This window comes from Bombina bombina, chromosome 7, assembly GCF_027579735.1.
Source record: "Bombina bombina isolate aBomBom1 chromosome 7, aBomBom1.pri, whole genome shotgun sequence".
NCBI lineage: Eukaryota > Metazoa > Chordata > Amphibia > Anura > Bombinatoridae > Bombina > Bombina bombina.
Window position 1 is genome coordinate 118,177,674 of NC_069505.1, and position 13,222 is coordinate 118,190,895.

At 42.7% G+C, this 13,222-nt stretch overlaps 1 protein-coding gene across 2 annotated transcripts in view; it reads right to left on the minus strand.

The window, feature by feature from the left end:
• Nucleotides 1–13,222, minus strand: part of USP47 (ubiquitin specific peptidase 47) — a 410,657-nt gene that overhangs the window by 155,213 nt on the left and 242,222 nt on the right. For both annotated transcript variants that reach the window (XM_053720262.1, XM_053720263.1), the window contains exon 12: nt 12,636–12,803. In XM_053720262.1, the coding sequence (XP_053576237.1) occupies nt 12,636–12,803 (168 nt within the window). The remainder of the gene's footprint in view (nt 1–12,635; nt 12,804–13,222) is intronic.

The following is a 13,222-nucleotide window of genomic DNA, read 5'->3' on the forward strand; positions in this document are numbered from 1 at the left end:
ACTCCTGGCCAGCAGGAGGAAGCAAAGAGCACCCCAGCAAAGCTGTTAAGTAACTTCCCTAACCCATAATCCCCAGTCATTCAGCCGAAGGAAAATGGAAAAAGAAGAAACACAAAAGTAAAAAAGGTGCATGAGGTTTACTCAAAAAAACTGAAGAATTACAATTAAAAAGAGGGCGGGTCGTGGACTCTCCATGTCCGGAAATAAATAAATTTATCAGGTAAGCATACATTTTGTTTTCTTTCCTATGACATGGAGAGTCCACAACGTAATTCCAATTACTAGTGGGAACCAATACCCAAGCTAGAGGACATGGAATGAAGAGGGATGGAGAAAAAAGGCAGGAGTACCTAAACAGAAGGCACCACCACTTGAAGAACCTTTCACCCAAAAGAAGCCTCAGCCGAGGCAAAAGTATCAAATTTGAAGAATTTAGAAAAAGTATGCTAAGAGGACCATGTTGCCACCTTGCAAATCTGTTCCACAGAAGCTTCATTTTTGAAAGCCCAAGAAGAGGAGACAGCCCTAGTGAAATGAGACGTAGTTCTCTCAAGAGACTGCTATCCAGCAGTCTCATAAGCCGAATGAATCATACTAATTAACCAAAGAGAAGTATAAGTGGCCTTATGACCTTTACGATTTCCAGAGAAAACAAAAAACAGGGCAGAAGATTGCCTACAATCTTTAGTAGCTTGAAGGTAAAACGTTGGATGGTTATGCATGCTCTTCTAAGTTATGCAAAAGACGTTCCTTATGAGAAGGATTAGGACAAAAAAAAGGAACAGATCCTGAGTAATGTTTCGATCCAATACCACCTTAGGGAGAAACCCCAATTTTGTATGAAGGACCGTCTTACCTGCATGAAAAAGAAGGAATCACACTGCAGAGCTGAAAGTTCGGAGACTCTGCGAGCGGAAGAAATAGCAAGGAGAAAACAGAATTTATGCTTACCTGATAAATTACTTTCTCCAACGGTGTGTCCGGTCCACGGCGTCATCCATAACTTGTGGGAATATTCTCTTCCCCAACAGGAAATGGCAAAGAGCACAGCAAAAGCTGTCCATATAGTCCCTCCCAGGCTCCGCCCCCCCAGTCATTCGATCGACGGTTAGGAGAAAAAAAGGAGAAACTATAGGGTGCCGTGGTGACTGTAGTGTATAGAGAAAGACATTTTTCAAACCTGATTAAAAAACCAGGGCGGGCCGTGGACCGGACACACCGTTGGAGAAAGTAATTTATCAGGTAAGCATAAATTCTGTTTTCTCCAACATTGGTGTGTCCGGTCCACGGCGTCATCCATAACTTGTGGGAACCAATACCAAAGCTTTAGGACACGGATGAAGGGAGGGAGCAAATCAGGTGCCTCCGAAGAAGCAAAAGTATCAAATTTGTAGAATTTGGCAAAAGTGTGCAGAGAAGACCAAGTCGCTGCCTTACATATCTGATCAACAGAAGCCTCGTTCTTAAAGGCCCATGTGGAAGCCACAGCCCTGGTAGAGTGAGCTGTGATTCGTTCAGGAGGCTGCCGTCCGGCAGTCTCATAAGCCAATCGGATGATGCTTTTCAGCCAGAAAGAAAGAGAGGTAGCAGTAGCTTTTTGTCCTCTCCTCTTAGTTTGTCTGAAATCCTTTGTTGCTTCTAAATAGAACTTTAAAGCACGAACTACATCTAAACTAAATTGTGTAACAAACGTTCCTTCTTTGAAACTGGATTCGGACACAAAGAAGGAACAACTATTTCCTGGTTAATATTCTTGTTGGAAACAACTTTTGGAAGAAAACCAGGCTTGGTACGGAAAACTACCTTATCTAAATGGAACACCAGATAGGGTGGATCACACTGCAAAGCAGATAATTCAGAAACTCTTCTAGCAGAAGAAATAGCAACCAAAAACAGAACTTTCCAAGATAATAACTTGATATCTATGGAATGTAAGGGTTCAAACGGAACCCCTTGAAGAACTGAAAGAACTAAATATAGACTCCAGGGAGGAGTCAAAGGTCTGTAAACAGGCTTGATCCTGACCAAAGCCTGTACAAAAGCTTGAACATCTGGCACAGCTGCCAGTCGCTTGTGTAACAAGACAGATAGAGCAGAAATCTGTCCTTTTAGAGAACTCGCTGACAATCCCTTATCCAAACCTTCTTGGAGAAAGGAGAGGATCCTGGGAATTTTAATCTTACTCCATGAGAATCCCTTGGATTCACACCAACAGATATATCTTTTCCATATTTTATGGTAAATCTTTCTAGTCACAGGTTTTCTGGCTTGGACCAGAGTATCTATCACTGAATCCGAAAACCCGCGCTTGGATAAAATCTAGCGTTCAATTTCCAAGCAGTCAGCTGCAGAGAAACTAGATTTGGATGTTCGAATGGACCTTGTACTAGAAGATCCTGTCTCAAAGTAAGCTTCCATGGTGGAGCCGATGACATATTCACCAGGTCTGCATACCAAGTCCTGCGTGGCCACGCAGGAGCTATCAGAATCACTGAGGCCTTCTCCTGTTTGATCCTGGCTACCAGCCTGGGAAGGAGAGGGAACAGTGGAAACGCATAAGCTAGGTTGAAGGACCAAGGCGCCACTAATGCATCCACTAGAGTCGCCTTGGGATCTCTGGATCTGGACCCGTAGCAAGGAACCTTGAAGTTCTGACGAGACGCCATCAGATCCATGTCTGGAATGCCCCATAATCGAGTCAACTGGGCAAACACCTCCGGGTGAAGTTCCCACTCCCCCGGATGGAAAGTCTGACGACTCAGATAATCCGCCTCCCAGTTGTCTACTTCTGGGATGTGGATTGCAGATAGGTGGCAGGAGTGATCCTCCGCCCATCTGATGATTTTGGACACCTCTCTCATCGCCAAGGAACTCCTTGTTCCCCCCTGATGGTTGATGTAAGCAACAGTCGTCATGTTGTCTGACTGGAATCTTATGAATCTGGCCTTCGCTAGTTGAGGCCAAGCCCGGAGAGCATTGAATATCGCTCTCAGTTCCAGAATGTTTATCGGGAGAAGAGACTCTTCCCGAGACCATAGACCCTGAGCTTTCAGGGAATCCCAGACCGCGCCCCAGCCTAATAGACTGGCGTCGGTCGTGACGATGACCCACTCTTGTCTGAGGAAACTCATTCCCTGGGACAGGTGATCCTGGGTCAACCACCAACGGAGTGAGTCTCTGGTCATCTGGTCTACTTGAATCATTGGAGACAAGTCTGTATAGTCCCCATTCCACTGCTTGAGCATGCACAGTTGTAATGGTCTTAGATGAATTCGAGCAAAAGGAACTATGTCCATTGCTGCAACCATCAACCCTACTACTTCCATGCACTGAGCTATGGAAGGCTGCAGAATAGAGTGAAGAACTTGACAAGCGTTTAGAAGCTTTGACTTTCTGACCTCTGTCAGGAAAATCTTCATTTCTAAAGAATCTATTATTGTTCCCAAGAAGGGAACTCTTGTCGACGGAGACAGGGAACTCTTTTTTACGTTCACCTTCCACCCGTGAGATCTGAGAAAGGCTAGAACAATGTCTGTATGAGCCTTTGCTTTGGAAAGAGACGACGCTTGGATTAGAATGTCGTCCAGGTAAGGTGCCACTGCAATATCCCTTGGTCTTAGAACCGCTAGAAGGGACCCGAGCACCTTTGTGAAAATCCTTGGAGCAGTGGCTAGCCCGAATGGGAGAGCCAAGAACTGGTAATGCTTGTCCAGAAAGGCGAACCTTAGGAACTGATAATGATCTTTGTAAATAGGAATATGTAGATACGCATCCTTTAAATCCACGGTAGTCATAAATTGACCCTCCTGGATTGTGGGTAAAATTGTTCGAATGGTTTCCATTTTGAACGATGGAACTCTGAGAAATTTGTTTCGAATTTTTAAATCCAGAATTGGTCTGAAAGTTCCCTCTTTTTTGGGAACTACAAACAGATTTGAGTAAAACCCCTGACCTTGTTCCACAGTTGGAACTGGGTGTATCACTCCCATCTTTAACAGGTCTTCTACACAATGTAAGAATGCCTGTCTCTTTATTTGGTTTGAAGATAAGTGAGACATGTGGAACCTTCCCCTTGGGGGTAGTTCCTTGAATTCTAGAAGATAACCCTGAGAGACTATTTCTAGTGCCCAGGGATCCTGAACATCTCTTGCCCAAGCCTGAGCAAAGAGAGAGAGTCTGCCCCCTACTAGATCCGGTCCCGGATCGGGGGCTACCCCTTCATGCTGTCTTGGTAGCAGCAGCAGGCTTCTTGGCCTGTTTACCCTTGTTCCAGCCTTGCATCGGTTTCCAAGCTGGTTTAGTCTGGGAAGCGTTACCCTCTTGTCTAGAGGCTGCAGAGTTGGGGCCGGTCCGTTCCTGAAATTGCGAAAGGAACGAAAATTGGACTTATTCTTAGCCTTGAAAGGCCTATCTTGTGGGAGGGCATGGCCCTTTCCCCCAGTGATGTCTGAAATAATTTCTTTCAATTCTGGCCCAAAAAGGGTCTTACCTTTGAAAGGGATATTAAGCAATTTTGTCTTGGAAGATACATCCGCTGACCAAGACTTTAGCCAGAGCGCTCTGCGTGCCACAATTGCAAACCCTGAATTTTTCGCCGCTAATCTCGCTAACTGCAAAGCGGCATCTAAAATAAATGAATTAGCTAACTTAAGTGCGTGAATTCTGTCCATGACTTCCTCATACGGTGTCTCCCTACTGAGCGACTTCTAGTTCTTCGAACCAGAACCACGCCGCTGTAGTGACAGGAATAATACACGAAATAGGTTGAAGGAGGTAACCTTGCTGTACAAAAATCTTTTTAAGCAAACCCTCCAATTTTTTATCCATAGGATCTTTGAAAGCACAATTGTCCTCAATAGGAATGGTCGTGCGTTTGGCTAGTGTAGAAACCGCCCCCTCGACCTTAGGGACTGTTTGCCATAAGTCCTTTCTGGGGTCGACCATAGGGAATAATTTCTTAAATATAGGAGGAGGGACAAAAGGTATGCCTGGCTTCTCCCACTCCTTATTCACTATGTCCGCCACCCGTTTGGGCCACATACTCTTCACCATCTCCGTGGAGATGCTACTTGTTCAGAGCGGCAAAGAGAATGACTGGGGGGGGGCGGAGCCTGGGAGGGACTATATGGACAGCTTTTGCTGTGCTCTTTGCCATTTCCTGTTGGGGAAGAGAATATTCCCACAAGTTATGGATGACGCCATGGACCGGACACACCAATGTTGGAGAAATAAAACCTTCCAAGATAACTTTATATCAACAGCATGCATCGGCTCAAACGGAGCCTGTTGCAAAACTTTAAGAACTGGGTTAAACCTCCACGGGGGAGCAACAGGTTTAAACACAGGCCTGATTCTAACCAGGGCCTGAACAAAAGTTTGAACATCTGGTAAGTCTGCCAGACGTTTGTGCAAAAGGATAACGCAGAAATCTGACCCTTTAAAGAGTACTGACCAACAAACCCTTTTCCAGGCCATCCTGAAGAAAAGACAAAATCCGGGGGAATCCTTACCTGGCTCCAGAAGAACCCTTAAGATTCTCACCAATAAAGATATTTACACCATATCTTATGGAAAAACTTGCGAGTAACCGGTTTGGAGCCTGAAGCATAGTTTTAATGACTGCTTCAGAAAAACCACGTCTAGATAGAACTAGGCGTTTAATATCCAAGCAGTCAGCTTCAGAGAATCTAGATTTGGATGGCGGAAAGGACCCAGAATTAGAAGGTCCTTCCTCAAAGGTAACCTACAAGGAGGTAGAGATGACATCAGTACCAGATCCGTGAACCAGATCCTGCAAGGCCATGCAGGAGCTATTAGGCTCACCAATGCTCTCCTGTTTGATACGAGCAATGACTCGTGGAAGGAGAGCAAATGGAGGAAACATATGCCAGAGAGAACATCCAAGGAACCGCTAGAGCATCTATCAGAACGGCCTGAGGATCTCTTGACCTTGTACCGTACTTTGGAACCTTGGCGTTTTGGCAGGACGCCATCAGATCCAACTCTGGAACTCCCCACCTGAGGGTTATCTGAGAGAATACTTCCGGATGGAGAGCCCATTACCCGGGATGAAAAGTCTGCCTGCTCAAAAAGTCCGCCTCCCAGTTGTCCACACATGGAATGTGAATGGCAGATAGAAGACAATCGTGAGCTTCCGCCCACTACAGAATGCGAGTCACCTCCTTCAAGGCTAGCGAACTCCGAGTCCCTTCCTGGTGCTTGATGTAAGCCCCTGAGGTGATGTTGTCCGACTGGAATCTGATAAACCGGACTAAAAAGACAGTTGAGGCCACGCTGATAGGGCATTGAAGATAGGCTGGTGTCCGTAGTCACAATCTCCAAGGAAGGCCTCAGGAAGCAAGTGTCCCCCGAGACAGATGTTCCTGAGACATCCACCACGAGAGAAAGTCTATTGTTAGGGGGTCCAGATTTATCCTCTGTGACAAACCTGAATGGTCTCTGTTCCATTGACGGAGCATGCAAAGCTGCAGCGGTCACAGATGGAACCAAGCAAAAGGGATGATGTCTATGGATACCACCATCAGACCAAATCACCTCCATGCATTGAGCCACTGATGGACGAAAGGCAGACTGGAGAGAGAGGCAGGAAGCAAGAAGTTTGGATTTGCTGACCTCCGTCAGGAAAATCTTCATGGACAGGGAATCTATTATTGTACCTAGGAAACACACTTTTGTAGATGGAATTAGAGAACTCTCTTCCAAATTCACCTTCCACCTGTGGGAACGTAGTAAAGACAAAAGCATCTCTGTATGAGATTGAGCTAGTTGAAAAGATGACGCCTGAATCAAGATGTCATCTAGATAAGGCGCCACAGCAATTCCCTGGGATCTGATCACTGCCAATTGCGCCCCCAGAACCTTTGTGAATATACTGGGCGCCGTGGCCAGACCAAACGGAAGTGCAACAAACTGGAAATGTTTGTCCAGAAAGGCAAACCTCAGAAAACTGGTGATGTTCCCTTTGAATGGGAACATGAAGGTATGCATCCTTCAGGTCTATGGTCATCATAAACTGACCTTCCTGTACCAAAGGAAGAATGGAACAAATAGTTTCCATCTTGAAGGACGGAACCCTGAGAAATTTTTTGAGACACTTGAGATCCAGGATTGGACGAAAAGTTCCCTCCTTTTTGGGGACCACAAATAGATTTGAATAGAATCCTAGACCTTGTTCACTTATAGGGACTAGTACAATAACTCCCAGGGAGGATAGGTCCTTTACGCAATTTAAGAAGGCCTCCTTCTTTACCTGATTTAGAGTCAGCGGAAGGCTTCTTGTTCCGCTTTCCCTTATTCCAGGGCTGGCTGGCTTTCCAAGTGGACATGGATTGGTTTGGAAGAGGAAAACTTATGTCCCTTAAAGTTGCGAAAGGAACAAAAATTAGTACTCTGTCGACCCCTAGGTCTATTCTTCTTGTCCTGAGGCAGGAAAGAACCATTTCCACTCGCAATCTCTGAAATGATTTCCGCCAGACCAGGTCCAAACAGAGTTTTACAGCCAACCAGGACTTTAACCACAGAGTCCTGTGTGCTAGTACAGTGAAGCTAGACATCTTAGCTCCCAGTCTAATTATCTGCATGTTGGCATCACAGATAAAGGTATTAGCAAACTTGAGAACTTTGATCCTATCTTGGATCTCCTCTACCGTAGTTTCCTCTGTAATAAAATCAGACAAGGCATCGCACCAATAAGATGCTGCTCCCGCAACTGTGGCAATACTCACTGCATGTTGCCACTGTAATCCTCGATAGATATACATCTTTTTAAAGTAAGCCTCTAGCTTCTTATCCATGGGATCCTTAAAAGAGCAACTATCCTCTATAGGAATGGTAGTTCTCTTAACAAGAGTAGAAATAGCTCCTTCTACTTTAGGCACAGTGCGCCAAGAGTCGCAAATAGAGTCAGCAACAGGAAACATCTTTTTAAAAACAGGGGAAGGGAAAAAAGAACCCCTGGCTTATCTCGTTCCTGAGCTATAATTTCAGGCATCTTAATTGGAACAGGAAAAACCTCCTCAGAAGATGGAGAATCATAAACTCTATCCAGTTTAGAAGACTTTGCTGGGTTGACAGCAACCAAAGGTTCAGAGTCATCTAAAGTAGCTAGGACCTCCTACAGTAATAACCAGAGGTGTTAAAGCTTAAATCTAAAATTTACCTCTTCAGATTCTGAAGATTTTTCTGCCAAAGTGTCAGAGTCTGAGATTTCACCTTCAGAAGCTACTGAAGTATGCTCCTCATCAGACAAATGAGAATTAGAATTAGAGGGGTCAGAAGCCTTACTAGCAGACAAATGTTTAGATTTCCTCTTACGCTTACCTGAAGTAGGGAAAGCAGACAAAACTGCAGATACCACAGAAGTTATCTGCACAGCAAAATACCCTGGTAAACAAACACCCCCAGGAGCTTGAGAGGACACGCAAGGCACTGTATGTGAAACTGATAAGGCTTGGGACGTTTGAGGAGAAAGCTGAGGCATATCCAGAAAAGCAATATCCTGAGAGACATTAGGTTCACAAGAGATTAATTTGTACAAAATTGCATAGGTAGTACAATTGGGACTTCCAAGCAAAGTAAACATTTTTCCATATTAAATGAAGAATCTTTTACAGATTCCATAGCAAATATCAGTTCCCACAAAAAACAACATTTATAGTATATACAGACCTAATAAATTAACTAAAAAAAACGTTGATCAAAAAAACGGCACCTGTCACTTTAACAAAAAAACTTCAGTGACACTGTTGCTCCTACCGTACCAGGAGTCGAATAACCCACTAGCAAGGGAACTCTCCAGATGAGATAAGAGATTCACAAGTTCAGACCGGCAATCCGATCATCAGAAAAGATAGCCACAGCAGTCCAGGCTCAATGACTGACTAAATTCCGCTCCTCATACATACGGAAGAGCAAAGTCATGTGAGCGGGCTGAGAGTAAAAAAGAAACTGCACCACAAGTCACAGTTGAAAAGGAGCGTCTTACAAACGGCTCAATAGTAAAAACCATATCATAGCCGTAACAGTCTATATATTTTTCCGGACTCAAAATCAAACAGATCTGCCCATTGCCATACGTATTTAACAATATTTAACAATAAACGCTTAAAGTACAGCCTATTTTGTCAAATAAAGTTAAGTCTTAAGCACACAGGTTAATGTTAACCTCTTAATCTCTCTACATGCCCAAGTTAAGCATACAATGTGCCTGCAAATCTGCTCCAAAAAGTATCTAAAACAACTTAGATAATCTATGTCCCAAACCCAGATTTTTTTTTTTCACTTTCTGCAATGAAATTTTTTGGGTGAAAAAATTTCTACAGTTCATTTTGAAATTTAATTCAGTTTTAAAGGGACAGTCTAGTATAAATTTTAAACTTCCATTATTCAGATAGGACTTTTAATTTTAATCAACTTTCCAATTTACTTTTATCATCAAATTTGCTTTTTTCTCTTGGTGTTCTTAGTTTAAACTAAACATAGGTAGGCTCATATGCAAATTTCTAAGCCTCTGAGGGCTGCCTCTTATCACATGCTTTTTAAATCTCTTTTCAACACAAAGAGACAGAAAGTACACGTGGGCCATATAGATAACACTGTGTTCAGGCACAGGGGGTTATTTAAGATTTAGCACAAAACAATGCTAAATTAAAGACAATAGATAATAAACAGTCACAGTCATGTGATCAGGGGCTGGAAGAAGGTCCCTAGATACAAGGTAATCACAGAGGTTAAAAGTACATTAATATAACTGTGTTGGTTATGCAAAACTGAGGAATGGGTAATAAAGGGATTATCTATCTTTTAAAACAATAGCAGTTCTATGGTAGACTGTCCATTTAAATTCAGCAGTTACACCAAAACACTAGCTCTGTTTCAATGTGAATAAATGAGATAATACCGTATATGAGAATAACGCTATTTTTAAAATGTTATATTGCTTCAGTTGAAAATTACATTGCAGATTAGCTGCAGTGAAAAGTACATTTTGTGGTGTTTTTGTTTGTGTTACAAGTGTTTTTCATAAAAATAAATATTGCTGTTTATTTAAGGTAAAAAAAAAAATAAGGATTAAAGGCACACACTTCCCAGGGAAGTAGCTGTGCAGTACAAATCCATTTAAAAGGGCTGAGCCTCCTTCTGTAAATATACACAAATAGAGAGATAAGATAAAGATGAATACATGTGCTGAAATAGTACTAAGAGTTGTTGTTCCAGTCATAAAAAAGGCATTCTAACAGCAATTTCTCATCTGTGAATCACAGAGGTTGAGGCTACTAGCTTAAAAGCAATCCCTACTATTAGATACCAGTGTCACATTTTGTTAATTGTATTATATTTGGACGTCCTATGTCCTCTTATTAATGTCAATGAAAGAAGGTACATTTGTTTTAGAATGTACATTAAAGGTAAATTAAAACCCTGTAATTAATGTCTGTTAAAACTATACCATATAACAGACATTACCGTGCTAATTATTAGGTAGAGTGACTAGAGAGATGGGTGCTTTCCTCTCATTTTAAGAGAGTAAAGCTTCCCACTACAGCATTGGGTGTACCATTAGCATACCTCAGCTTTTTAATATTGCTTATGGTTTAGGAACAGATTAAATGCTGCCATTTACATGCAATCAAGCATGAACCCCCATGAGCATTGATGTAACAGCTTATAGGGTGAGCTATAACTTACTCAGATGTGGAACTCAAGCAGAACATTGCTGTGTTCCTTCTCATTACTTGGGTCCCCATGCATTGTCAAAGCGACCCAACAACTATATATGCACAAATGTTTTTAAAAATATACAGAGGTATTGCTACACTGGCTCCGCTGAAACCCGGCATTTAAATGGTATATACAACAACTGCAGTGCCGAGATACCATGCAGCTATAGATACCAAGAGGCAGGACAATAAGGGTGCCTATCGATCCTGCACAGGGCTGCACACAGAAATGGACAATGCAGAGGAACTGACGCTGCAGAAGAGCAATATGCGGCCTATAATTAAGGAGTCCCGCAGGGACTATAGTTGTGTGCGGCGCTACAGAGGTGTAATATTTACACTCTTATTCGCTCAGTCCCCACGCTGCCTATAGTTGCGTGCAACGCTACAGAGGAGCAATATGCTCCCTTTTGGTTGTTCGATCCCCAAGACGTTTATAGCTGCTTGAAAACTAGGTACTGCGTAGAAGCAGCAAATACAATTTAAACGGCGGGTATATACTTCCTGTCTGTTGATCTGAAGGCATAGCATGCTGGGAAATGTAGTTCACGCTTGTGGCAGAGAGCTGGTGGCTAGGTTCCCTAATGTGTTCCAGCAAAACCGATCAGGTCAGAACTGAACATGGCAGTATAGTGAAGATCCAGAGCTTGCCAGATGTCCTGCTCTTTCTGCAGACATGCTGCATTTTCTGCAATGACATCGCAGATCGCAGCATGTTCTGCCTTGGGGGTCCCAAATTAGATCCACTAGAGATTTTACATCTAAAATGCTATCCTTTAGAACCTAGAAGGAAAATGCACTTACCCGTGGATACAGCTGCAGGGCAGGTAATAGCTACGTAGGTGTGAACGGTACTCCACTCCCTGTCAGGAATCTGTAGAAAAAGAATGAACAGAGTAACCTACCCTGGCTTTCTACAAAGGGGTAGCAAAATGTTAAAAGTAAAGCAGAGACTTCCTCGTTGCCTTCTAACTGCTAAAAGCTTTAACTCAAAAGATTGACGTGGACACAGCTAGACCCCAATCCTTGCTTGCAGGGAAAGTACCCATAAAAGGATTATTATCTTCAGACACCAACTTCGCACAACCTCCATTTACATAGGCAAAGAGAATGACTGGGGATTATGGGTAAGGGAAGTTACACTTAACAGCTTTGCTGGGGTGCTCTTTGCCTCCTCCTGTGGGCAAAGAGTTGAATATCCCACTAGTAATTGGAATGATGTTGTGGACTCTCCATGTCATAGGAAAAAAAGAAGCATTGCAACATTGTGACGTTAGAGAATGAAAGGGGTATGAAATAATGTTACAATAATAGGTGAAGGGGCACAAAGTGGTCTAAGTATGTTAAGGTGCTGAGGGGGTAAAAGTATTCTGGCTAGGTTAAGATACTAGAGAAGTGAAGCTATGGAAGTTGTGAGAATCAGTATCACAATGTCATGACATTAGAGACAAGGTAACTCTGCATGTCTACCAGGCTGTATAGAAGGAGCCACTGGTATTCACACGCTACCTGTAGAGTTTCTCACAGAGAAAGTAAATATTAATGATCATTCTGGGTTTCAGCTATAAATGACAACGTTCAGCACAGGAAAATACAGATGTCTACTATACAAATAGAGATAAGATGTTGATGAGGGAAACAGGAGAATAAGGAGGAACGAAAAAATATAAAAGTGTCAGGAATAAGAAGCTAAAAGGCAGAGGGGTGTTTGGTCAAATAAATGTAATTTTGTAATTTTAAAAACATCTTTGTGATCTTAATTTCCTTCTCGTTTTAATATGGAAAAGAAACTTGTCACAGTCTTTAGAAATAAGGTTACAGGACAGTATGAAAGAAGTCACCAATACCACAGCTGGCAGGTCTGGATCCTACATCATTTACTCTACATGTCTGTACCTTTTCCGTGACAGGTTTACTACTTTTCTCAACACTGCTGTTGCTTTCAAGACAAATTCCTTCATCAACACCATCATCAGTAGAAAAATCGTTGCTCATCTGGTCACTATGACAACTCCCTTCATTTTCGGCTCCACTGTCCGTACAGCTCTCTGTTTGAGGAGATTTCTTCAGGGGGAAAAAAATGATATCAGGATGAGAGAGAGAAATATTAGGACAATTAATACAAAAATGTACTGGTATATGAGCAACTCCTTGGATGCAAAAATAATGCCACAATACAGAGAATAACTTGTTTTTGGTAGCAAATAATTGTTCAATTATGCTTCAAAGGACATCAAAAACAGTATGAACTAACATAAGTTTCTAAATATATAATGCAGCCAAAGTTTACCTGCAAAATGGTTTCTGTTTTAACCCCTTTAATTCAGGCATAGTTTTGTTTACAGCAAGCGCCCCCCCCCCCATGGCATTTACATATATGGAAGGTGCTATCCAGGCCATAGCTTTAGTAGAATGCACTTGTGAATGTCCACGGTAGGGGAGTCACATGACACCTGACTAAAGCAGTGCACAATATAATGTTG